Below are 27,433 nucleotides of genomic sequence, written 5' to 3' on the forward strand. Positions count from 1 at the left end.
ATGGCAGCACGCTATTCTACAAGACTGAGTACCAAATGTATGTTATCGTGGGTTGGAAGGCCATTGGTGGATCAAAAGCAATGGACCAAGACGTATAAGTAAGTGACAGTTCTTTGGTTGGCCAGCTTAACTTATGTGTTAGACAGCATGTTCTTGTTATTACATCTTTTAAGTGTATTGAGCATGTTCTAGTTACTAAAAGATAGAGGAATGATAAATATGAGTTAGCTGTGAGTTTTGTTTGATTCAAGAAGATAGGGGCTGAAACAATAGTAGGTAGGGCCTTTGCCTTGCACTCCACCAACCAGGGACGGTCCTGGGATCAATCCCTGGCACCCACATGTTCCCCGAGCCAGCCAGGAGCAACTTCTGAGTGCTTCCAGAAAAAAATTAAGATAGACACTAGCATTAATATAGCACTTAATGAAAGAGGAAGGTGTCAGGTTAATAAAATATATGTATAGGGCTGAAATGACAGTACAGTGGGTAGGTGCTTGCCTTGCACATGGGCTTGATCCCTGGGACTCTATGTGATTCCCTCAAGCCTGCAGAGCCAGGATAAGCCCTGAGCTTCACCAGGTTTGACACAAAACCAAACCCAATTTAATGTAATATGTATAATAAAATATCTGGATATTTAATATATAAGCAAACTATGCAATGCTATTTACCATATAGTATAAGCCGACCCCCTCCCCCAATTTTACCCCCAAAACTGGGAAAACTTAGTGACTCGAGTGTAAGCCGAGGTGGAAAATGCAGCAGCCACTAGTAAATTTCAAAATTTAAAATATATACCCAAAGAGTTACAATAATTGAGGAATCAGTAGCAGTAGGTTAAATGTTTTTCAATATTTCTTGCTAAAGAAAAACTAAGCTAGCAACAATAATTTTTTAAATAAAGTGCAGAAAACCATAGCTTAACAGGTAATCAAGCTAAATCACAAAGGTTAAAATCCTTCAAAACTGGATTCCTCCTCCTCATCCTCTGTAAGTCCAAACAGAGCTTCAGCTGTATCTGATATGAGGGTATCAGCACAGACATTGTCATCATCACTGTGTTCGCAGATATCATCACTCCTTTAGGTCTCATACAAAGTGCAGAATACTGTGTGTTACAGTGGCATCCAGTTCAGTTCAGCCATCCAACTCTTCAGCTCAGCTGGAACTTTGGAATGAGCTGAAGCACCACTTCCTCCAGCAGATGACAAAAGACAACCGGAGGCTATGTGCACGCACTGAATCAAATTACCTTTATGACCTGAGTATATATGGTAATAGCAGGGTAGGGTTAAACGGTGTTACTTTATTCCCAATACATTAACCTCAAAACAGTGATAATGGGGGAGATTTTATGCCTGTGGAAGTTTGTTCTTTGTTATGAACTGAATAAGGTTCAGAAGAGAGTATAGCAAGCAGGGCTTGCATGAGGTCCAGATTTAATCCTCAGTACTTCACTCTCCCTGACCAGAGTGATCCTTGAGATGAGGGATGAACAAGTTAGAAATGGGTTCATATGGAGTCATCATATTAAAGTAGTTTCTCCAACCCATATTATCTACTTTTGCCTTTAGCTGGGTAAACCAATTTACCCAGGAAACAATTTAAAGTCTTTTCCAGTTGCAGAGAATTTTTCTCTGTTCAGAGTCAGAAGAACTTGTCCCACCCTCCGTGCCTAACGTAACTCCTTTTCTTATTTCTAGAGAAATTAGTGTGAAAAGAGATTGTTCAACTGAGATTCACGTCAGAGTTGGACAGTGTGTGCTTATTGAAGGGGATGATGCAGAAAACCCGTATGTTGCTAGATTGACTGAGTTGTTTGAAGATGGTGAGTTTGCGATGAGAAACCGTTTCTCATGAATTTGCGAGTGGTAGGAATAGGGGGAGGGTGATTCTATTTCAGTAACATTTAATCCGGGATCCCTGGATTCTGAAATGGGCCCGCTCATGTATTATTCACTATATCTTCATCCAGTGAACTAACTGGAGTGGTGTTAGATAAACTGGGGCAGGTGTGAAAGAATTTAGCCTTTCCATAAAATGTAGGGATATAGGGCAGGATTTTTACAATGGAGTGAAAGATGAATTCAGAAAGGTAGGAGAAAAGTAAAAATAGGTGATGGGGTAGGGGTCAGGAGATGGCTTGGAGGAAAAGTGCTCACTTGGCGAATGTGAGACTGAGTCAATTCGTGTTGTCACTGCACTTATGAAGTATGATCTTTGCAGCTCTGTTCTCTTTAATCTGTGGTGCTTTGAATAAAATAATTCAGCCTCAATGTCTGGTTAAAAAATGAATTTGAGTATTGTAAATAAGAGTGACACGGGGGCCGGGCGGTGGCGCTGGAGGTAAGGTGCCTGCCTTGCCTGCGCTAGCCTAGGACGGACCGCGGTTCGATCCCCCGGCTCCCATATGGTCCCCCAAGAAGCCAGGAGCAACTTCTGAGCGCATAGCCAGGAGTAACCCCTGAGCGTCACAGGGTGTGGCCCAAAAACCAAAAAAAAAAAAAAAAAAAAAAAAGAGTGACACAATGATGGGCCCGGAGAGATAGCACAGCGGCGTTTGCCTTGCAAGCAGCCGATCTAGAACCAAAGGTGGTTGGTTCGAATCCCGGTGTCCCGTATGGTCCCCCGTGCCTGCCAGGAGCTATTTCTGAGCAGACAGCCAGGAGTAACCCCTGAGCATCGCCAGGTGTGGCCCAAAAACAAACAAACAAACAAAAGAGTGACACAATGAAAGTTTGTGTGTTGGCATGTATTTAAGCAAAACAAGATTTGCCACCCTACTTGTTAGTATGAACAAGTGTTATCCTCAGTGAGTAAGGGATCACATCACAACATGATGGGTGCTCTACCAGTGAACACCATAGCTCAACACAAAAAAACCACTACCCAGAATGTGTGCATTCCCTAGCCATTATAGTACAGCATCAACAGGGAAGGGAAGGAAGAAAAACAAGTCATAGGTGATTTGTACTGCTTTTTTTTTTCTTCCCTTTCCTCTTTAATTTTGACATGAGCAAGTTAGTAGTAAATTTTGGAAATTAGGGGCCAGAGTGGTGCAAGCGGAAGGGTGTTTGTTTCCTTGCACGTGCTAACCTAGGACAGACCACGGTTCAATCCCCCAACGTCCCATATGGTGCCCCAAGCCAGAGCGATTTCTGAGCGTCACCAGGTGTGGCTCAAAAACGAAAAAAAAGGGCCCGGAGAGATAGCACAGCTGCGTTTGCCTTGCAAGCAGCCTATCCAGGACCAAAGGTGGTTGGTTCGAATCCCGGTGTCCCATATGGTCCCCCGTGCCTGCCAGGAGCTATTTCTGAGCAGCCAGGAGTAACCCCTGAGCAGTGCCGGGTGTGGCCCAAAAAAAAAAAAAAAAAAAAAAAAACGAAAAAAAAATTGGAAATTAAAAAAATAGAGGTAATTTGGGTTAGGTAGTAATATCAGCTGATACTCAGGACAACAAGTCTTTAGATATTTTACCTAGAAAGACTTGTGTGTAGGGCCAGAGAAATAGTACAGTCGGTCAGGTGCTTGCCACACATCCTCAGTTTTGAGGTATTAGTCATTCGGTAAAACAATGCAGAAGGAGGGGGGTGTTCTTTACATGACTGAAATCATACAACAACAATCATATTTGTAATCACGGTGCTTAAATAAAGATAAAAACAAAAACAGTGCAGAAGGTGGAAAGGAAGTTCATCAATTACGGATTAAGAAGAAAGATAACGGTTTGATCTTCTTGTTTTGTTCTGTTTTTAGTTCATACCCAGCATTGCTCAGGGCTTACTTCTGGTTCTTGTGTTCAGGGATCATTTCATTCCTGAGTGGCTTGGGGGACTATACAGGGTACTGAAGATCAAACCTGGGTCTGCTGCATGCAAGGCAAACACCCTGCCCACTTTATTATCACACCAGCCACAAAAATTTAAGAAAAAATTTTGAGAGAGGGGGCTGCAACCAGTAGTGTTCAGGGCTTACTCCTAACAGCTCAGGGATCTCTCCTAATGAGGCTAGAGGAAATATGCAATGCTGTAGATCGAACCTGTGTTGGTGTGTGCAAGGTAAGCACACTACCAGATGTCCTGTGTCTTTGACCTTGAAAGACAGCCATTGATTCCCCTCTCCTTCCCTTCCCTTCTTTCCTCTCTTTCTATCTCCCTTCTCTCCCCCTTCTTCCCTCTGGTCCCATCCTCTTCTCATTTTCTCTCTTTCCATTCTCTTCTCTCTCCCCTCCATATCCTTCCCCTTTATCTCTTTTTCTTTTCTCTTTTCCTCTCTTCCTTTTCTCCCCTCCCCTCCTCAGGCCCTCCCATCCCCCTTTCTCATTCTCCTTTCCCGTTTTCTTTCCACTCCCTCTCAATCTATCTCTTTCACGAGAAAAGAAAAAAAAAAAGAAAAACAGCCATTTTGAGGCCAGAGTGGTGGCACAGTGGTAGGGCGTTTTCCTTTCACATGTCTGACCTAGGACGGACCGCAATTCAATCCCTGGCCTCCCATATGGTCCCCCAAGCCAGAAGCAATTTTTGAGTGCATAGCTAGGAATAACCTCTGAGCGTCACAAGGTGTGGCCAATAAAAAAAAAGAAAGACAGCCATTTCAAGTTGCACAAAACTTGTAAAAGAGGACTGATATTGTAAGCTATACTGTGACTACTTATATGCCTGAAAGAAACAGCTGATAGATTGGATAAATGTGTTACCATATTTGTTAAGTATAAAAGGAAAAAACTAGGTATTAAACTTAGATCCCCTAGGGGAAGCATTTTGGCAATGTCATTTATATCAAAACTATGCCTGTGTATATAGATTTTAGAATCTTTGCGTGGTCCTCTGTTGGTTGGGTGGCTTCCATCTTTTTCTGAAGAGAACTAAAAAGATGGCATATGCTGGCAATGATCGTGTAAAAAAGTGAGTGTATGTCCTTTTACTTGGAGCTAATGAAAGCACGGAACCAATGAATGGTATTGTGATAAGGCAGAAGATTGCATGCATACCATCTCTGTAGCCAGACTGATTATTGCTAAAATTTTTGTGCTGCTACTATTTGATAACTTTATAATCTTTGACTTGCAGGACCATTTAATGCTTGTAATTCTAATGGTCCTCTCAAGGGTATTTCCATTAAGTAGAGCAGACGGGCTAGAGCGGTGGCACAAGTGGTAGGGCATTTTCCTTGCATGCCGCTAACCTAGTACAGACCATGGTTCAATCCCCCAGCATCTCATATGGTCCCCCAAGCCAGAAACGATTTCTGAGCGCACAGCCAGAAATAACTCCTGAGCATGTGGCCCCAAAAAAGCAAAGTAGAAGTAGAGCAGAATGAGAAGAGCTTGAGCATTTGGTAAGTGCTTGTTGGCCCCCGGCACTGACAAACTATTTAAGATTTAAGAGAGATAGCACAGTGGTAGGGCGTTTGCCTTGCACGCAGCCTATCCAGGACAAATGGTGGCTCGCATCCCATATGGTCCCCTGAGCCTGTCAGGGGCAATTTCTGAGTGTAGAGCCAGGAGTAACCCCTGAGCGTGGCCAGGTGTGACCACCACTCTCCCCCCAAACCCCCAAAAAAAGATTCTTATACCTTGGTTATTTGAAAAAGGGAGGTAGTCACCATATTTACCTTTTTAGTTACTTTTGAGAATTAAACATAATATCTTCATCAAATATTAGGTACTTATTGACTTACGATGTCCTCAATAAAATGTTCTTGTATTTTTTAAGTGTCCTTTTTGTGAATCCCTCCTAGCTTCTAACCGTTACTCTAAGAAGCATGCCAGAGTACAGTGGTTTTACCGATTCTGTGAAATTCCTTTGACGAAGCAGCATTTGTTGGGCCGGAAGCCTGGTGCACAGGAGCTGTTCTGGTATGGTTACCCAAGCTGTGACAACATCGTTAATGCTGAAACCATCATTGGCCCTGTTCAGGTAGGTGTTGCCTTGATCCTCAGTTCTATGTTGATACTTACTTCTTGCTTTCTCTTTTTCTTTTTTTTTTGTTTTGTTTTTGGTTTTTGGGCCACACCCGGCGGTGCTCAGGGGTTACTCCTGGCTGTCTGCTCAGAAATAGCTCCTAGCAGGCATGGGGGACCATATGGGACACCGGGATTCGAAACAACCACCTTTGGTCCTGGATCGACTGCTTGCAAGGCAAACGCCGTTGTGCTATCTCTCTGGGCCCTTCTTGCTTTTTCTTACACTCGATTGCCTCAAAAATATTATTGACTCCAATTTATCTTGCAAAGTAAGATTTTTAGTATTCTCTGCTTTCTGCCTACATCTCACGTATAAGGATGAAATAGGAAATAGAAAATGTCTCTTGGTAGATTGTTCTTCAAGATAAGATCTTACTGTGAGGGGCTGGAGAGATAGCATGGAGGTAAGGCGTTTGCCTTTCATGCAGGAGGTCATCGGTTCGAATCCCAGCATCCCATATGGTCCCCCGTGCCTGCCAGGAGCAATTTCTGAGCATGAAGCCAGGAGTAACCCCTGAGCACTGCCGGGTGTGACCCAAAAACTACCAAAAAAAAAAAAAAGATCTTACTGTGAAATTTGGTTATATTGTAAATGGGGTAATTGATTTAATAGTAGGCCAGAGATACTTAGGTCTAGGTTGATCATAGTGATATATTTTTCTAATCTATGGACCCAGCATAATGTATACAATAAAAATATTCCTGTTGAATGAATGGTGAGTAAAAGGCAGATAAAGTCATTAAAGCAGGTAGATTGAAAAGCAGAGGAAAGAAGGTATTTAGGCAAGGCCCTGAGGTGGAAATAAGGACTGTGATGAACAAACTTGATTAGTGACCATTTTGAGCAATAGTGGTCACTTAGGAGATACAAGGGGCCAGAGTTTAGAAGGCATTGGGAACCAGTTTAAGTGATATGATCTTGCGATAGGGGGAGCCAATATAAACTGAGGAAGGGGAAGTGCCTTAGAGAAGATTTCATGGGAAGATCTGGCATGTGTGAATAGAATGAACTAGAAAAGAAGCAGTGTAGGATATGGAGATCAATGAAAAGTCTGCAAAAGTATGTTATATCTTATTTGTTGTGTCTCTTGATTTTAGAAAATTGATGTTCCAAGTACAAATGCAAACACATACTATTAAATCTTAGTTTTCCTGGGGCATTGTTTTGACTCTTTTGTTCCTCATTTCTTCCTATTTATATCTATGCATATTCCTGAATTCAGGTTATACCTTTAGCCCCAGATGAAAAAATACCCAAGGATCTGAAAAATGAAAAAATATTCTTTGTGAAACTGTCTTGGGATGAGAAGAATTTTCGACTACTAACCCCAGAAGTGTTTGCTGAGTTGAGTAAACTACAGAAAGGCAGTCCTAGATACCAGGTGCCCAGGCATGCCAAATCTAACAGCCCAGAACGCCCTGGGAGGACAGCAGAACCTGTGACCAAAAGAATTGAGTCACGGCATTCCACCTCCAAAAGTCGACAAACTCCTACTCATCCTGTCACACCAAAAGCAAGAAAGAAACTGGAGCTAGGTGGTAAGTATTGAATGGTCATGGGGAAATATTGACTGTCCAAAGTAATATGATCGACATGTTCAAGTTTTGAGTTAGTACAACTATTGAGTAGATACATGTTGATACATACTTAACCATTTTAACTTTTAAAGCATACAACTTACTGGTACTCAGTACATTCACACTGTACCCATCATCATCATTAGTTTGATTTGGGGGGCCCATATCCAGTAGTGCTTAGGGATCAAGCCTAGGGTTTCAGACTGTAAATCAAGTGCTCTCGGCCTTTTAAAGTATCACCCTTGCCCCATTGACATCTTCTAGTCCTTAGACTCAGCAGCCAAAAAATAATTTCTCACATCCCATTTCCCTAAATCCTTATACTCTGGTAATCACCATTCAGCATTGTCTTGGAATTTCATAAATCCTACTGGCTCAGCTGTGTGGACTAATAGTGCTGTCCTTTTCAGAAAAACTTAATTATATTAGCAAGACCTCCTCAAGGTTGATCCATTTTGTTTCATATGTGAACATTTTCTTTCCTTTTAAAACTTGTGTGAGAGGGCCCGGAGAGATAGCACAGCAGCGTTTGCCTTGCAAGCAGCCGATCCAGGACCTAAGGTGGTTGGTTCGAATCCCGGTGTCTCATATGGTCCCCCGTGCCTGCCAGGAGCTATTTCTGAGCAGACAGCCAGGAGTAACCCCTGAGCACTGCCGGGTGTGGCCCAAAAACCAAAAAAAAAAAAAAAAACCAAAAACTTGTGTGATGATCTTTTGGGTGTCTTTACATTTTGGATATCTAATTTATCTGTCAGTGGATACTTGGATAGCGTACACATACCTTTTATTTTTTTTTTATTTATTTATTTTTTTTCGGTTTTTGGGTCACACCGGCAACACTCGGGTTACTCTTGGCCTATGCTCAGAAGTCTCTCCTGGCAGGCTCAGGGGACCATATGGGATGCTGGGATTCGAACTACCGTCCTTCTGCATACAAGGCAAACGCCCTACCTCCATGCTATCTCTTGGGCCCTGCATTATTTTCTTTTTCTTTTTCTTTTTTTTTTTTTTTTGGTTTTGGGGTCATAACCCGGCAGTACTTAGGGGTTACTCCTGGCTCTATGCTCAGAAATCGCTCCTGGTGAGCTCGGGGTACCATATGGGATGCCGGGATTCGAACCATAGTCCTGCATGCAAGGCAAACGCTCTACCTCCATGCTATCTCTCAAGCCTCACATTATTAATATTTCCTTAGCACAGCATTTTTTTGGGAGCTGAACATAAATAGATTAAGCATTTGGAAAACAGATAAATAATTAAGAAAAAATAATAATCTACTCTCTAAATACAGGAATAATGGTATCTTTTTTTTTTGTTTGTTTGTTTGCTCTGGGGTTACTCCTGGTTCTGTGCTCAGAAATTACTTCTGGTAGGCTTGGGGGACCATAAGGAATGCTGGGTATTGAACTCAGGCTGACTGTATGTATAGGCAAATGCCTATCCACTGTGCTGTTGCTCCGGCCCCAAAAAATAGTATCTTTTGACTTGATTTTGCAAGACATTTAGATTTGATTGTTAATAGTTTGATAGTTGATAATTGAAGGAGAAAGATGGTCCAGACATCTATTACTTCTAATGAGCTTGGGGGGAAAAGGTACTAATTTTCATAGCTTAATAACTTAATAACTCCTTGATTCTTTTGAAAACCTGTATTTGTTGTGAGAGTCTTATGTCTATGCCTTTCCTAAATAATTGAGTCACTAAAGATCTGGTGTGTGCAGGGTTGTCATACAGTGATAACAACTCAGAAAACTTAAGTTTTTTTGTTTTTATTTATTTATTTTTAATTTATTTATTTATTTTTTTGGTTTTTGGGTCAGACCCGGCAGCGCTCAGGGGTGACTCCTGGCTCTGTGCTCAGAAATTGCTCCTGACTCATCATATTTCTGTGTCTTTTTTTTTTTTTTTTGGTTTTTGGGTCACACCCGGCGGTGCTCAGGGGTTACTCCTGGCTGTCTGCTCAGAAATAGCTCCTGGCAGGCACGGGGGACCATATGGGACACCAGGATTCGAACCAACCACCTTTGGTCCTGGATCGGCTGCTTGCAAGGCAAACGCCGCTGTACTATCTCTCCGGGCCCCATCCTTCTGTGTCTAAGGCAAATGCCCTATTGCTGTCCTATCTGTCCAGCCCCTTAAGATTTTTTTTCACAGAAGTTTTTCTTTACAGAAATGGTGTTTAGTTATGGTTATAAAATTCATGCCAAGGGTTTGAAAGATAGTACAGTGGATAGAGTGCTGTCCATGTATCCCAGGGTAGTACAGTGAGTAGTGTGGGTAAGGTAGGATAGGGTACTTTCCATGCATGTAGCTGATCCTTATGTATCCCATATTGTTTCCCTGAGCACCACAGGAGTAATTCCTGAGTACAGAGGCAGAAATAACCAACCTGTGAGCACTGCTTTGCATAACCCAACAACTTAAATAAGAAATTCACACCATGTTTCTGGCAATTTCCTTTGGATTTAGGTTCCCCCTGTACACCCAGTAGTAAGAATTCCAAACAGACTTCATGGACGTCATTGGATTCTTGTGGAAGAACTAAACGGAAAGTGGCCTTCTCTGAGGTTACCTCTCCTTCCAAGAGGTCAGATCCTGAAGGGCGTCAGCTTTTGTCTCCAGTTCTGAAAACACCAGATGAAACAAAGACCGACAAGAAGGCCATACCTAAATGTTGCCTAACTCTAAGATCTAGAGTTCCAGTTTTGAAAACTACAGAGAGTTGTTTTGAAACAACAATTAGCCCTATAGCAGGAAGACAGAAATCCTCCTCAGAGTCATCTGTGATTCTGAAACCAGAAAACATCATAAGGAGGTAACTGAGACCTGACCCTGCTTCCAGAAAGCAAATCTTTATCTTTCATGTGATGTAAAATGTATTGGTCACAGTTGATGTAGTTAGAACAGTAGATTATTTCGATGACTGAAATCCAACTATGGGGGCCAGAGATGTGGTGTTAGCTGTAAGGCGTCTGCCTTGCCTAGGATGGACCACGGTTGGGCTTGCGCCCAAGCCTAGGATGGACCATGGTTCGATCCCCGGGCATCCCATCTGGTCCCCCAAGCCAGGAGTGATTTCTGAGTGCATAGCCAGGATTAACCCCTGAGCATCTCTGGGTGTGCCCCCCCCCCCAAAAAAAAAAGAACAGTAGGTTGTTAAAGAATCACCCTGATGTTTTTCTGAAACAGACTTCATACCTCTTTCCAGAAGTAATGAATGACTATCTAAGTATTCATTTTTGAAATGCTCTTTGAATAACTGATAAGCCCAATAGTCCTGTAAAATCAATTGATTGGTGCTGGAAGCATAGATCAAATGGCAGAACACACACACACACACACACACACACACACACACACACACACACACACACACACATATGCATGTCACTTACAGGGCCTAGTTTGATCCTTGGTACTTCATGCATCAACTTAAGCATTGCTCCTTATTAATAATAAATAAGGCAGGCCAGAGACATTGTACTGGGGACAAGCCACTTGCCTTGCATGTAGCCAACTTTGGTTTATTCCCAACAGCATATGGTGCCTGAGCACCATCAGGAGCTACTACCTCTGAGAAAACAGTGAGACCAAACCCACCCTCAGAACAAAGGAAAATGGAAGTCCTGGTTTTCATTACTTATTGTGGCTCCTTGCCACATTTTAATAGTCATTTTATTATTTCTTTAAACTACTCTCAAATCCATGTAGTACAAGAAGAAAATATATCTAGAACAAACTATATCTTGATACCAGACAATGTTTTGTAAATAATAGGCTGTGCAAGTAAAGTGTAAACATGAAATCATGCATTTCACTGTTTCCTGCTTAGAAATGCCAGCACTTGACTATAATAGGTTTGCTTGATAAGTTCCATAAATTAAATATATAAATGTCTTCTACTTATATTTAGACCTGACAGTAAATTCATGAAGAGAAAAACCAGAAAGACCAAGAAACTGTCTGAGATTAGTTTATCTGGTTTCTAAATGAGGGTATTAAGTCTGATTTAAACTATTACAGTGTGTTAAGGAAATTTTAATCTCTAGGTTTGAGTGAAACTTGAGTTACTGCTGGGGCTGGAGCTGTGGCGCAAGAGGTAGGGTGTTTGCCTTGCACGCGCTAACCTAGGACCAACCATGTTTCAATCCCCTAGCATCCCATATGGTCCCCCAAGCAAGGACTAACCCCTGAGCGTCACTGGGTGTGGCCCAAAGCAAAAAAAAAAAAATTTAAGTTACTGCTGTCCCATCTGTATCTGCTTTGTGATTGGTTCCAGGAACTTTGCAGATATTAAACTAGCTCTGATTTAAAATGACATAGTTTTTACATACAATCCCTATACATATACATTCATCTACATGATCTGTAATTCCTGGTACACTATGAATACTATGTAAGTAATTCTGCTGTATTGTTTACAGGAATCATGTCAAGAAAATCATTGTGTTTTCAAATACAGCCATCCTAGACTTGACTTGTTTTGTTTTGCTTTGGTTTTTCGGTGATAAGAGCTTATTTATCTCAGCTCTACATACACACTAGTATCATTCCTGGCAAGTTTAGTGATCACATGGAGTATCAGAGATCAAACCTGGGTCTGTTGTATGCAAGGCACCTTACACACTACTGTCTACCTCCATGTGTACTAATTCCCAAATATTTATTGTTTGTTTGGGGCCACTCCTGGCTCTGCACTCAGGAATCTCTTCTGGTGAAGTATGAGATACCATGTCGGGTACGTAGGTCTGCTGTATGCAGGGTAACAAGTAAGCCCCTTATCTGTTGTGCTACTATCTCTCTGGCTTGAAGACTATAAATATTTTTAGCAAGGTGTAATTAGTTTCTTCCAAAATAGTTGTAAGGGGCCAGAGTGATAGTACAGTGGGTAATGTGCTTACCATGTATGCAGTTGATCCAGGTTCCATCCCCAGCACTCTTTATGGTCCCCTGAATTCGCCAGGAGAAAGCCCTGAGTATCACTGGGTATAATTAAAAAAACAAACAAACAAACAAACAAACAAAAATGGGCCAGAGAGATAGCATGGAAGTGGGGCGTTTGCCTTTCATGCAGAAGGTCATTGGTTCAAATTCCGGCATCCCATATGGTCCCCCAAGCCTGCTAGGAGTGATTTCTGAATGTGGAGCCAGGAGTAACCCCTGAGCACTGCCAGGTGTGACTCAAAAACCAAAACAAAAAAAAAACTTGTAAAAAGAATAGAAGCTACTCATGCCATCTGGTTATCTTCTAATACCTGTTGCTCATCCCGTATACCCTGAACTGTTTTCCATGTTTTGTATGATAACCTGCAGGAAGGTAGAAGAACCAGAAGTTGGGGATGAAGGTACCACTACTCCCCATCGGACTAGCAGAAGGAGTTCACTCTTGACCATGAAACGGATTAGACAACAGCTTAGGTATGACTGCTCCTTAACAGGCCGGCAAATGTGCCACTACTGTCTGTGATATCTGTAACCTTATTTCTTACAGTCTTGTGTTTCTATTAAAATTCGTATTTCACATAAATATTATCATTTGAATGGAACTGTAACCTATAATCCCACTCAGCAAGATTTAAGTAATGGGCACTTAAGAATATAAAAATTTGATTCTGTTAGAATTGGCTTTGAGGGGCTGGAGAGATAGCATGAAGGTAAGGCGTTTGCCTTTCATGCAGAAGGTCATCGGTTTGAATCCCGGCATCCCATATGGTCCCCCAATCCTGCCAGGAGCGATTTCTGAGTGTGGAGCGAGGAGTAACCCCTGAGCGCTGCCGGGTGTGACCCAAAAAAAAAAAAAAAAGAATTAGCTTTGAACCTAAGTTTCTCAGTTATTATCTGCGTAGTCTTGGTATGGTTACTTACGCATCCTAAATCTCCATTTCCTTCTCTATAAAACAGGAATGATAATATCTAGGTCATATGTGGAGCTTATTAGGATAATAGAAGAAATCCCTTATCAGAGCCTGTCAGTAGTAAGCACCAAGCAAGTTGGCTTCATTCCCAGAAGAGGCTGCAATGCCTCTAACCCACACTGACCTGTTTTTCTTGTATTCAGTATTCCAAATACTGAATATTGGAAAACTGTGTGTCTTGCCATTCAGCTTTTTAGGTAATAGTAAAAGTGACAAAGAAGAGGAAGAATTCCTGCCTGAAGCAGAGATTTCAGATGATGAAAATGAGGAGGAAGAAGCTTCTACATTACCCACTCCAAGAAGAACACCAAGACGTTCTTCCTTACAGACCCCATCCAAGACACCAAAGAAAACTGTACGATTCTTTTAGATTTTTCAGTGAAACATTTCTGTGTTAATTTTTAAATTATGGGTCAGGAGTGATAGTATATGGGTTAAGATGCTTGTATTTATTTTACCCATAGATCCTAGTTAATCCCTTGCCTTCAAGCAAGGGTCCTTCAAGCAATGCCAGGTGTGATCTCTGAGTGCCGACTAGGAGTAAATCATGAATACAGCTGGTTGGTCCAAAAATCAGAAAGGAAAGAAATTGTGATGTGAATGCTGGGTTCCATTCTTACTAACAGATTTTGAGCACAGATCAAAAGAAGAGGCCCTAAGTGAACTTTAATATTGAAAATGAGCCTAGTAAATAATGATTTTTTTTTCATGCAAGTTCATTTTAAGAACCGAATTCTTCTTATCTTTGTATTTCCCACAAAAGATTATAGAGAGATAAGAACCAAGAAGCAGTTCAAGGGCTAAGGTTCATGCTTTGCAAGTGACAGACCCTATTTGGATCTGTGACACCACACGCTCCCCTTGAGGTTGCTCTCTGCAGCCCTAGAGGTCTGGACAACACTGCATTCTCAGCCTCTTACATTGAACTATAACTACTGCCTGAGAATTACTAGGAAACCCTCTCCCCCTAAGCCTACTGGTTGGTGCTTAGGAAACCTCTTTACTCCCCTTCTCCAACTCATTCATTCCCCCCCCCCCCACACACACACACACACACACGAAAAAAACATTGTAGAATGCTTTTTTCCTAATTCTTGCTCAGTGGACATTGAAACTAGAGCTGTAGGCTATGTTGACTTTTGGTGCCATTTGGTAACACCTGAGATGCAAGAAAGTACTACTTACTTAGTACAATGGATAGCAGTAAGATGGAAAGAAAAATACACTCTCTTCTTCTAGTGGAATTTTAGCAGAATGTTGGAATCTATTAGGAAAAAGATTCAGTATATTTGAGAAATGTTTAGATTAATCACACTTAATTTAGTCACTTCATGTGATCAATGTTTGCTGTAACCTTCCCTGAAAGTATCAATGACTGAGTCCAGGAAACTTGTTTCATGGAGTATTTTGTTCTTTGGATCAGTTTGGAAATACCTGATTAGGAGACATTATAAATGCTAACTCCCAGTCCTGGGGAAATCGTTCAAAATGTTACAGCACATGCCTGGCATACCCATGATCCTTACTTAGATCCCTGGCATTGTATGGCCTCCTGAGCACTACCGTTGCAGCCCTATGAGCTAGTCCTGCGGAAAGGACTCCCTCTCCCCACAAAAAGCCAGCAATGCACAATGTCAAACAAACCAAAAAAAGCAAAACCATCTCTTCTCTATTTTCTATCAAGGAAATAAGATTGGGTTAAATCAGAGACCTCCAGGGAAGAGAATTCAGTAGATCACATTTGGACCAGTGATCATCTTACCTTATCTTGAGTGTTTTAGGCATCCGGGTCACCAGTACTCTGGTTTGATTATATCTGGGTCCTACCTGAAAACGGTAATTGGGGTTGGGATTGGAGAGAACATTTTAGCCTAATTAAAAATAAGATCAAGGCAAAAAAAAAGGGGGGGGGGCCTGGAGAGATAGCACAGCGGTGTTTGCCTTGCATGCGGCAGATCAGGATTTGATCCCCAGCATCCCATATGGTCCCCCGGCCTGCCTGGAGCGATTTCTGAGTGCAGAGCCAGGAGTAATAACTCCTGAACACCATCTGGTGTGGCCCCAAAACATTAAATAAATAGGGTCAAAAGTCCAATTTTATTTATTTATTTATTTATTTTGAGATTGGTGGTGGTGGCATCTTTTGCCTCGGTGGCGCTCAGGAGCTATTCCTGGCTCTGCACTGAGACCTGGCAGGCTTTGGGGATCATATGGGATGCCAAGAATTGAACCCAGGTCCATCCTGGGTGCAAGGCAACCATTGTGCTATCTCTCTGGCCTGTTGGTGGCATCTTCAACTTAAATTCAGTGCCGTATATATATATAAGGTATGTGCTCTGGCACTGAACACATCTCTGAAATCCAACTTGATAATCTCAGGGATTTCTTCCTGTCACAGGTAGGAGTCCATAAATCAACCATTAAATGGCGGGGTCTAAGTGCTTTCTGGTTGAGGGAAAGCTGAGGTAACTGCTGTTACAGTAGTAATAGGCTGGAAGCAGAAGGGGGATAGGCAGAATGCCCCCAGCAAAGCAAGTAATTTGTGGAAACCATATGCAGATGGGCTAACAGGCCTGCTCTAGTAAGCAAGGAAACAAAGAGAAAAGCACTGTTAGCCTAGACTGAGCAGTGGTCCAAGAGGGTTCTGAAAGGAATACCAAGCTATAGTTTGACTTTTCAAATAATTCTAGAGGAAAACTAAAGATTATTTGTATTGCCTAATCTATCCTGTTCGGGGGCAAGGGTTTTAAAATTTCTTAAATATTTCTTGTCTTTGATAAATAGATAGATAGTATAGGGTTAAGATGCTAATTCTAGCATGGCTGATCCCAGTTCAATTCCTGGCACCCTAAAATGGTCTCCAGAGCACTTCCAGGTGTTGCCACAAAACAATATTCAACAACAAAATGATTTTGTGTCTTTTAAGATATTTTACTTTAAAAATAATATTCAACCCATATTTTTATTCACTCTTCCATCAAATTATTGAGTGTTTCAATTTCTAATTGTAGAAAATAAATAGATGGTTGTTTTGAGAAGAACAAAATCCATATGTGATATGAGGTGACTGGGAAGGTAGTGCTTTATGCAGGAACTAAGGAATTACCACTTCTCTATAACAAATTTGATCCAGATGGTGTTTTGCGCTTTTCCCTTCTGAAATATATTTTCTTTTTTTAATGCAGCCGAAACCTAGAACACCACGTCATGCCACACCACAGATTCGCAACCGAAAATTGGCTGTCCAGGAGCCAACCAGCATACTAGAGGAAGCCCGGCTGAGGTGATGATGCTCAAAGCCTCTTGAACACTGAATATGGACCCTAGTCTTACTTGCCTAGAAAGGGAGTGTTTGTAATTATTCATGTATATAATAACTAAAAGGAATTAATGTGTGTAGAAAAGACCATACTTCACGGCTAGGGAAATGATATTACAGTTTTGCCTTTCATATATCCAACCCTGGTTTGATCCCTGACACTGCATATGATCCATGAACAATGCTAGATGTGGCTCAAAACACAAATTAAAAAAAATAAAAATAGGGGCCGGAGTAATAGCACAGTGGTAGGGTGTTCACCTTGCACACGGCAGACCCAGGTGTGATTCCCATATGTTCCCCTGAGCCTCCTTGGAGCAATTTCTTGAGCTCAGAGCCAGGAGTAACCCCTGAAATAAATAAATACATACATAAATAAATAAATAAATAAATAAATAAATAAATAAATAAATAAATAAATAAATAAAAGTAAAGGGGCCGGAGCAGTGGTGCAAGTGGTAGGGTGTTTGCCTTGCATGTGCTCACCTAGGACAGACCATGGTTTAATCCCTTGACATCCCATATGGTCCCCCAAGCCAGGAGCAATTTTTGAGCATAGGGCCAGGAGTAACCCCTGAGTGTCACCGGGTGTGGCCCAAAAACCAAAAATAAAATAAAATTAAAAAAGTAGAGTCTTGGGAGAGCCAATGTAGATATTTCTCCCAGAAAGTTTCTTCTTCTAGATTTCTGCCCCCATTTTCTCAGAGATTACGGTGATTAGTCAGAATATTACTTCTCGGGCTGGAGAGATAGCACAGTGGTATCGCATTTGCCTTGCATCCACCTGATCCAGGATGGACAGTGGTTCAAATCCCTGCATCCCTGTGCTTGCCAGGAGTGATTTCTGAGCACAGAGCCAGGAATAACCCCTGAGTGCCACTGGGTGTGACCTCAAAAAGTAACAAAACAAAACAAAAAAGAATATTGCTTCTCAGTTACAGTATTCCTTAGAGTATGTGGAAATTTTCAAAATGTATAAGCCAGGGTCTTGTCAAAAATCAACTACATCAAGCTCTTATTGGATGTAGTCATTTACCCAGACTTAGACCATTGATTTCAGAGAGGAAAGGGATTCTGAAATCCAAAGAAGAGATTTGAGAAAGAAAGCATTGTCTTGGATTTGTGGATGGAGTTTTAACTAGAAAATAGGCCAGTTCTTTTTTTTTTTTTTTTTTTTTTGTGGTTTTTGGGTCACACCCGGCAGTGCTCAGGGGTTATTCCTGGCTCCATGCTCAGAAATTGCTCCTGGCAGGCACGGGGGACCATATGGGACGCCGGGATTCGAACCGATGACCTTCTGCATGAAAGGCAAACGCCTTACCTCCATGCTATCTCTCCGGCCCCGAAAATAGGCCAGTTCTTACCATTTGTGATGTCGAAGTGTTTCTAAAATCTTCCTCTTAGGGCTGGAGCAATAGCACAGTGGTAGGGATGCAGCCCACCCAGAACAGAAGCGGGTTCAATCCCTGGCATCCCATATGGTTCCCTGAGCACCACCACGTGTGGCCCAAAAAACAAAATGAATAAAAAATAAAATCTTGGGGCCGGAGAGATAGTGAAGCAGTATGGCGTTTGCCTTAGACGCTGAAGGGTGGTTCAAATCCCGGCATCCCATCTGGTCCCCTGAGCCTGCCAGGAGCTATTTCTTTTTCTTTTTTTTTTTTTTTTTTTTTGGTTTTTGGGCCACACCTAGCAGTGCTGGCTGTCTGCTCAGAAACAGCTCCTGGCAGGCATGGGGGACCATATGGGACACTGGGATTCAAACCAACCGCCTTTGGTTCTGGATCGGCTGCTTGCAAGGCAAACACCGCTGTGCTATCTCTCCGGGCCCCCAGGAGTGATTTCTGAGCATAGAGCCAGGAGTAACCCCTGAGCGCTGCCGGGTGTGACCCCAAAACAAAACAACCAAAAAAATCTTCCTCTTAACCACTGTGCTTAAATAAATTATTAAAAAAATTAATAAAATTAATGTAAATGGATTTATAAAAATAAATAAGTTAATAAAGTCTTCCTCTTCCCACATTTAGGCTGCATGTTGCTGCTGTACCCGAGTCTCTTCCCTGCCGGGAACAGGAATTTCAAGATATATACAACTTCGTGGAAAGCAAGCTCCTTGACCGTACTGGAGGGTGAGTTACATTGAGGCACAGAGGAGGTTGGGGCAGAATGCATCTGCTGTTATTTATTAACAACTCAGATGGAATAGTTCAACGAAATAGTCTTTCCCTGTTATAACAGGCAGTCATTGTTTCAAATGACTTCTGAAATGTTTTTTGATAAATAGAAATTCTGCCTTTCAGAGAAAATGTAACTGGCATTCTTTGGGTAGTAGTTTGCATAAGGTATTATTTGTTGGTTGAGTGAATCTAAGTACACAGACCCTGCTCCAACTAGCTTAAGGTAGTTCTTGCGGCCCTTGTCCACATATCAGGGTTCTCTGATCATCCTTCAACACATGTTCTCATACTCCTAACTAAGGAGAGAATGAGGGTCTGGTACTTAGCTAACCCACACATATTTCCTTCTGGCATAGGTGCATGTATATATCTGGGGTCCCTGGGACAGGGAAAACTGCCACTGTGCATGAAGTGATACGCTGCCTGCAGCAGGCAGCGGAAACAAATGATGTCCCTCCTTTTAAATACATTGAAGTGAATGGCATGAAGCTGACAGAGCCCCACCAAGTCTATGTGCAAATCTTGCAGGTAAGCAAAGCTGCTTGGGTCTTTAGAAAATAGTTAAAATGTGGGGGCAGAGTGATAGCACAGTGGTAAGGCATTTGCCTTGGACGCAGCTAACCTGGACAGACACTGGCTTGATTCCTGGCATTCCATATGGTCCCCCGAGCCTGGTAGGAGCAACTTCTGAACGCAGCACCAGGAGTAACTCCTGAGTGCCACTGGGTGTGGCCCAAAAAGCAAAAGAGAAAAAAAAAAGAAAAGAAAAAGGGAAAAGAAAATATAAGAACAATAAATAGGACCATGTAGTGATTTTGGAGGGGTGGAGGAGGAGTGACAGTGAGTCTTTGTATCTTAAACAGGATCATTTATTTGTTTGTTTGTTTGTTTATTTTTTAAGTGTTTTGGGGCCAAACCTGATGGTATTCAGGGTTTACCCTTTTCTTTGCTAAGGGATCACTCCTGACAAACTTGGTGGATCATGTGGGGTGCCAGGGTTGGCTATGTACAAGGCTTGGAATACTGTACTGTCTCTTTAGCCCCCCAAATAGTTAATTTTTGAAGGGAGAAAAGAAGACTGACTCAAGTTTAAAGACTGCTTGAAGTAACTTGGCTGAATACAAGTCTGCCAAGACATTGAGAGTGAATATATTCAATTATATTCAACATATTCCAAGTTAACTGGGGCTGGAGTGAGAGTAGGTGCTTGCCTTGTATGTGGCTAACCCAGGTTTGCTCCTCAGAATCCTCTATGGTTCTGAGTCCCATCAGGCATAGTTAGGAGTATGGAAACGTGTTGAAAGAAGATCAGAGAACCCTGATATGTTTTCAGAAACCTCTAAATACATTAGGTGTGACTCAAAAAAGAAAAAAAGGCAAAAAAATAAAAATTTTACTATCCAAGTTTTCTCTCTTTATTGGGGGAGAGATTGGGAGGTTCTACACCTGGCAATGCCTACTTGCTGTACTATTACTCCAGCCCCTACATAACTTCTATTTGCAAGTCAATTATCTTCTCATTTCCTTCCACTGACAGAAGCTGACAGGCCAAAAAGCAACAGCTAACCATGCAGCAGAACTGCTGGCAAAACAATTCTGCGCTGGAAGGCCCTCTCAGGAAACCACCGTGCTACTTGTGGATGAGGTAAGAAATTGCCCTCGGTAGGATGAGAATGGGGCATGATTCTTAACTGCACTGTTTTACGCTCAGTATTGACCCAGTGGGGAAGCTTGCTCCATTCTTTGATTCACTATATTCTTCTCTGGTGGGGAGAGGCATGTAACTGCTTGGTGTGACCTGGAAAGCAGTGGTCACAAATTCTTACTTCAGTACCCTGGCTTTGTCTCTAATTATCCCTTCAACTCTCTCCTTTTCTCTGGCAGCTTGACCTTCTCTGGACTAAGAAACAAGATATCATGTATAATCTCTTTGATTGGCCTACTCACAAGAAAGCCCAACTTGTGGTCTTGACTATTGCCAATACCATGGACCTGCCAGAGCGTATCATGATAAACCGTGTAGCGAGTCGATTGGTAAGTCCCATGACCATTCTAAAGCTGTTCATACAGATCCATAAGCTGGATAAAGATTCTACAGAAATGCATGCAGAAGGACCAGGGGAATTGCTCAGTGGCTCAAACTTCTGCCATGTAAGGGTATGATCATGAATTCAAGTTCCCAGTGCCACCTCATCTGGTAGCTCTGCTAGCTTTAATTTACAAGCAGAACCACAACTAAAGAAGCATAACCCCTGTGAACACAAAGAGATGTGCAGATAGCATTTCAGGAATTTCTTGGAGAGCACGTGTCTATGAGCACTTACTATGTCCCCATTAAGTGTTAGAACTAGTATGCACAAACACTGTAACTACCAAGTGGGACACCCAATGAGTAGGTGTGGAAGCACCAAGATCAAGGAAGCACATATTTTCTGGCAAGCACCTCAACTGAATATGTGAGCAACATGGCCAATCATCACAGTGACAACAAATGTAAGGGGAGGGAGAAGAGTGAAAATAAATAAGAAATGAGTACTAGCAAAGTAAAGTGAGAAAGTAAACTATGGTTTCTGCTAGAAAGGCAGTACAGGGTTAAAGCATTCACCTTCACACAGCCATCCCTGGTTTGATCCTCTGCCACATAGGCTCCTTCAGTTTTGCCAAGAGTGATTGGTGAGCACAGAGCATGAGTAAGCCCTGAACGTCACTATGTATGACCCAAAAAACAGTCCCTCTCCCATCCAAGAGAAAAGTGATTTCTGAAACTTACATTCTTATGTTTGAGTTAAATATGTCACCATTGCATGATTTTCCACAAAGTCTTTTCTTAGTCTTGCTACTTTTACAAACTTTGTTTTTGGCTATCCCTTGCTCAGTACCACCTGGGATTTACTGGCAATGCTGGGGACACCAGGAGGCGCTAGGGATTGAACCTAGGGCTTCCCACTGTATGCACAGCTTGTGCTCCAGGTCTTTGCACTCTCAGACTGCAGAACCCTGAATATTCAGTTATCTTTACATGTTTATTTTTTTTTTTATCTTTTTTTCTTTACTTAAGCACCATGATTATATACATGATTGTAGTGGGATTTCAGTCATAAAAAGAATACCCCCCCTTCATCAGAGCAACCTTCCTACCACCAATGTCCCCCCACCTCCCTCCTTCCCCACCCCTTCCTTACCTATATTTGAGACAGGCATTCTACTTCTCTCACTCATTAACATTGTCATGATAGTGTAGTGATCTCTCTAACTAAACTCACCACTATGTGGTAAGCTTCACGTTGAGAGCCAGTCCTTACAGCCTCCATCTCTGTTGTCTCTGGGCATTGTTACAATGATGTCTTTGGTTTTTAATCAATACATAGATGAGTCTGTGTCTATCTCTCTCTTGCTGACTTATTTCACTCAGCATAATAGATCCCATGTCCATCCATGTATAGGAAAATTTCATGACTTCATCTCTCCTGACGGCTGCATAATATTCCATTGTGTATATGTACCACAGTTTCTTTATCCATTCATCTATTGAAGGGCATCTGGGTTGTTTCCAGAGTCTGGTAATTGTAAATAGTGCTGCAGTAAATATTGGTGTGAGAACGGCATTTTTTTTTTTTTTTGTGGTTTTTGGGTCACACCCGACAGTGCTCAGGGGTTATTCCTGGCTCCAGGCTCAGCAATTGCTCCTGGCAGGCAAGGGGGACCATATGGGGCGCCGGGATTCAAACCTCCTGCATGAAAGGCCTTACCTCCATGCTATCTCTCTGGCCCCGAGGACGGCATTTTTATATTGTGCTTTTGTATTACTAGCTATCTTTACATATTTAAGTTCTTGCCTGCAGTATCTGTTGTGCTGATCATAATAAATAAATCAGGTAAATTGACCTCATACTTTAGTGTTGCAAGTCAGCCCCTGAAGAGGTTAATTGATGGAGGAATGGAGGATGAGGTCTTTCCCCTCCAGCTCGCAGTCAGGCTTGTGGAAATATTAGCTTTATTCGGTGGACAAGACTGAAGTCCAAAGACTCAGGCACAAGTTCCAGCCAAACACCTCTCGCCTTCCACAGACCCTTGTTTTTATCCCCCAGCCAACCTAGGGTGGGGGCAGAATGCCAGGTCACATCCTAGGGTAGGGCACAATCACCGATCAGGGTAGGGTCAGTAACATAATAATCCCCTAAAATATTTACATACACAACACTTTAGGAAACAGCATCAAGTCCTTCAGGCGTGTATGCTAAAGCTATAACTTTGCCTATGTGTATTGTAGAGTGCTATTCTAGCTTCCTCTGTACAACTTAAGGTTTAAATGAAAAAATGATACATATGGCTTTATAGAATACTTGTCAGGTCAGAGCTGTAAACAGTGGCAGTCCTAGAGGAAGTGTGGAAATCATTGGATTTTTGTTTAGTGTTTTAGTATTTTCCCTTCATTAAAAATGCAGAGGAGTAAGTTCATAACTATGCCAGGTCACTCCTAGTAGGGTTAGGGGGACCGTGGGGCTTTAAACAAGGATTTCTGAGATTTACAGATCTTTGGATCTATAAATTTTATTTTTGTTTTTTGGGGCCACGCCCAGTGATACTGGGGAATTACTCCTGGCTCTGTGCTCAGAAATCGCACCTAGCAGGTTTGAGGGATTATATGGGATGTCTGGGATCGAACTCAGGTTCGTCCTGGGTCTGCCAAGTGTAAGGCAAACACCCTACCGCTGCGCTATCGCTCTGGCCCCAGAAACTGTAAATTTTTATGTGGGACTTGGAACAGGTTTGGGCACTTAAAGATGGCTTCCCATTTGGACTCTCAGTGGATCTCTCATTTTGATTCCCAGGGTCTCACCAGGATGTCCTTCCAGCCTTATACTTACAGCCAACTGCAGCAGATTCTTTTGTCCCGACTCAAACATTTAAAGGCCTTCGAGGATGATGCCATCCAGCTGGTAGGCAGGAAGGTAAGTGCGCAGGGAGTTCCTAGTTGGCAAGTATATGCTAAGGGTTTGTTGAAAGTGAGACCCTGTGCCAAGAGTGGGAAATTAAGAGAAATTTAGAAAGTAAGTCCTGATAAAGCAACTAACCAAAATTAAGAAACAAAATTTTTAGAGTAATTTCTTAATCTCATTTGAAGGCTTTGAATATGGTGGGTTTACATACAAACTAAATGAACATATTAAGGGCGGGAGTGATAAAACTATCATCATTCTTGCCTTACATGCTCTCCAACCCAGGTGCTAGCCCTGGTTCCCCCAGTCTGGCAGAAACCCCTGAAATCAGAGCTAGGAATAAGTCCTGATAAGCAATGCTTGCAGCCCAAAAGCCAAATGTATATATATTTTAAGCTTATTCCCAAAAGGGAACAGTGTGATTAGTTTTTAATTTATTTTCCCCCCACTCTCCCAGTTCTGAATTTAAATGGTAGATGCATCAGATATCTTGTTGGACAAATTTTTGAGGTAGGGATACCTGAGCTGCAGAATAGAGACATAATTGGGCAATGGAGCTTTCAAGTCTGCTGGCCACAGCTGATGACGTTAGCAGGGACAGCTAGCAGGCACAGACTCAGCCTTCTGGGTAAAAGGGAGTTAAACAAGGCATCATTTTAGGGGGCTTTTGCTAGCCCGTTTCAACCTAGTTCTCCTGTGCTGAGATAGCCTGGTGGCCTCCAGGAATAAAATGTTCCTCCTATAGGTAGCAGCCCTCTCTGGAGATGCACGACGCTGTTTGGACATCTGTAGGCGTGCCACAGAGATCTGTGAGTTCTCCTGTTCGACACTCAAGTCCCCAGGCCTGGTCACTGTGGCCCATTTACTGAAAGCCGTGGATGAGATGTTTTCATCATCATATATTACTGCTATCAAGTAAGATGTTTCTTTTTCCTGGTGCTGAACTTACCGAGGGAGACCAGTGTGGGATGGTCAGAGGAACATGTGTCCCTTTTTCTTGTATTCTGCCTGCATTTATTGAAGACATTCAAAAAGGCATAGTCTAGTCATCGAAACTGAATTATAAAATTATCGTTTATGATGATGAATAATTATAATATATAATTACCATTTATTAGAATGAATAATTGCCATTTTGTCTTACTTTCTAGATGTTTAATGAGGTAAAGTGTTGTAGGTACAAGAAGGAAACAGCTCCTTCTCTTCATTCTGATACATTCAGTTCATGAAATGGGAGTGCTGGTACCTAGCCAGACAGTTGCTATATTCTCTCAGATACAAAGTGGCATTTTCCATCTTGTCATTTTGAGACTCTGGGAGTTGGGTTATCTTATCATAGTCAAATAGTATAGGAGAAAGTATCTTCTGTTTTTGTTCCCTCTTCTCTAAAGACCCAGACAGACTTTATTTGGTTCACATCTGGGCTAATGTTACAGCTACTAATGAAAATTTGCATCTTATTCTCTTTAAGAAATTCTTCAATTGTGGAAAAGAACTTCCTGAGGGCCATCCTTGCAGAGTTTCGTCGGTCAGGATTGGAAGAAGCAACATTTCAGCAGGTGATTGAGATCTCCTTTTTAAAAAGGATCATTGGGGGTACTGGAGCCATAGTACAGTGAGTAGGGTGTTTGCCAACCCGGGTTTGATTCCTGGCACCCTTTATGGTTCCCTGAACAACACCAGTAGTGATTGTTGTGCACAGATCAAGGAGTAAGTTCTTAGCATGGAATTGCACGCACACACACACACCATGTAGAAGTGCTGGGATGGAATGCAAATCTTCATGCTCACAAATACACACACACACACACACACACACACACACACCACCATGTAGAAGCTCTGGGATAGAATGCAAATCTTCATGCTCACAAATATATTACAAATATATCTTCTTACAATTTCCTGACAAATAGTAGTGGGGTAATAAGACTTTTTTTTATAGGGGGCATACCCAGTGGTGCTTGTGGGGCAACTCTTGGCCATTATTTTTTATTTACTTATTTTTGGTTTGGGCAACACCCACCAGTGTTCAGGGGTTACTCCTGGCTCTACACTCAGAAATCACTCCTGATGGACTCAGGCACCTTATAGGATGCCAGGGATCAAACCCAGGTCAGTTGCTTGCAAGGCAAATGCCCTACCCACTGTGCTATCGCTTCATATCTAGCTTGGCCATACTTTATTGGTGGGGGGGGGTGCATACCCAGTGGCAGTCAGGGGTTACTTCTGGCTCTACACTCAGAAATCTCTCCTGACAAGTTCAGGGAATCATACCCGGGTCAACTGCGTGTAAGGCGTGTAAGGCAAACACTCTACCCACAGTGCTATTGCTCCAGCCCTTCTTGTCCATTCATGATTTGGTGGTATAGGTAGAATAGTTGAATGCACAGGATCCACTAGCTCCACACCTAGTAGTTCTGATGGGGTGTTTTCAGGACTAAGGATGGATTTAGGACCTTATTCTTACTAGATATATCTGCTTCATTACTTGATGACCAGGCAGTACCATGTTCTCAGCAAAGAGGTGTGTGTGTGGGGGGGGGGGGGGGGAATCATCTAAGGTCTGAATCTTGTTTCCTTCTGCCTTTACTTTATATTTTCTAGACCTTTGTGTACTCCTGAGAGTCTTGTACTGTCCCTGTACACTATCTGCAAAGCAAATATATTTGAATGATGACTAAGTTACATAATCCTTAGGCCTGGAGACTAGGACTGTGTGTGATGTTCAGCAATTTATGAGGAATGTGGCAGTATATTTAATAGGTACAACTGAAGTCACAAAGACAAAATTAAAGTTGACTGAAAAGTTATCACAATAAAAATAAGTAATCTGTAGGCTGGAGGGATAGTACTGTGAGTGTGGCTCTTGTCTTGTACTCTGCCAGCCTCCTGTTCTATCCCCAACACTCTGTAAGTTACAAGCGCCACCAGGAATGATCCCTGAAGGCAGAGCCCGGAGTAGGCTCTAAATACCTCAAGGTATGCCCCTCTACCCCAAAAGAGAAAAGTGAACAAACTTTGCCTAGAGTTTGCACTCTAGTAATTGGTAGAATCAGATTTAGGCCAGTCTATTCTCTAATTCTGAAACCAGCATTGTATTCTGTGCCTGCATATATCCAGCAGGTAGGTACCTGGGACAAGAATGTATCTGATTTCCTAATGCCCAGGGCTACTTTCCCTTTTAGGTTTTCCCTGTCACTGACCTTAGATCTGCTTTCTGTGTCTAGGTTTACAGGCAGCATGTAGAACTGTGCAGGATGGAAGGACTGCCCTACCCTACCATGTCAGAGACCATGGCCATCTGCACTAACCTGGGCGCCTGCCGCCTCCTCCTCGTGGAGCCCAGCAGGAATGACCTGCTCCTCCGGGTGCGGCTCAACGTCAGCCAGGACGATGTGTTGTACGCGCTGAAAGAGGACTGAGCACTAAAGCAGTGACTGGCAGGGATTCCTTTTCCAAAGCATATGAAATTAAAGCTGTGAATTTTGAGTAGTTCTGTTAACTTTTTTTCAGTGTCTGGTAAGTGTATAGATATT

General features: G+C 42.3%; 1 protein-coding gene across 1 annotated transcript; it reads left to right on the forward strand.

Moving 5' to 3' along the window:
- On the forward strand, window positions 1-27,319 carry ORC1 (origin recognition complex subunit 1). Its single transcript, XM_049775477.1, has 16 exons — window positions 1-98; window positions 1,704-1,828; window positions 5,740-5,918; window positions 7,189-7,504; window positions 10,013-10,358; window positions 12,857-12,961; window positions 13,648-13,813; window positions 16,644-16,741; window positions 18,805-18,906; window positions 19,311-19,482; window positions 20,492-20,599; window positions 20,839-20,988; window positions 23,787-23,906; window positions 24,640-24,809; window positions 25,366-25,453; window positions 27,125-27,319. The coding sequence occupies exons 1-16, from the start codon at window positions 1-3 to the stop codon at window positions 27,317-27,319; spliced, it is 2,538 nt and encodes an 845-aa protein (XP_049631434.1).
- Window positions 27,320-27,433: the final 114 nt, after the last annotated feature.

Source organism: Suncus etruscus, chromosome 6 (genome assembly GCF_024139225.1).
Source record: "Suncus etruscus isolate mSunEtr1 chromosome 6, mSunEtr1.pri.cur, whole genome shotgun sequence".
NCBI classification, from domain to species: Eukaryota; Metazoa; Chordata; class Mammalia; order Eulipotyphla; family Soricidae; genus Suncus; species Suncus etruscus.

Coding starts and splice junctions, on each gene's coding strand:
- ORC1 (XM_049775477.1), top strand. CDS start 1: ATGGCAGCACGCTATTCTACAAGACTGAGTACCAAATGTATGTTATCG. Junction 5,919..7,188: donor CCATCATTGGCCCTGTTCAG/GTAGGTGTTGCC, acceptor TCCTGAATTCAG/GTTATACCTTTAGCCCCAGA. Junction 13,814..16,643: donor CCAAGACACCAAAGAAAACT/GTACGATTCTTT, acceptor TTTTTAATGCAG/CCGAAACCTAGAACACCACG.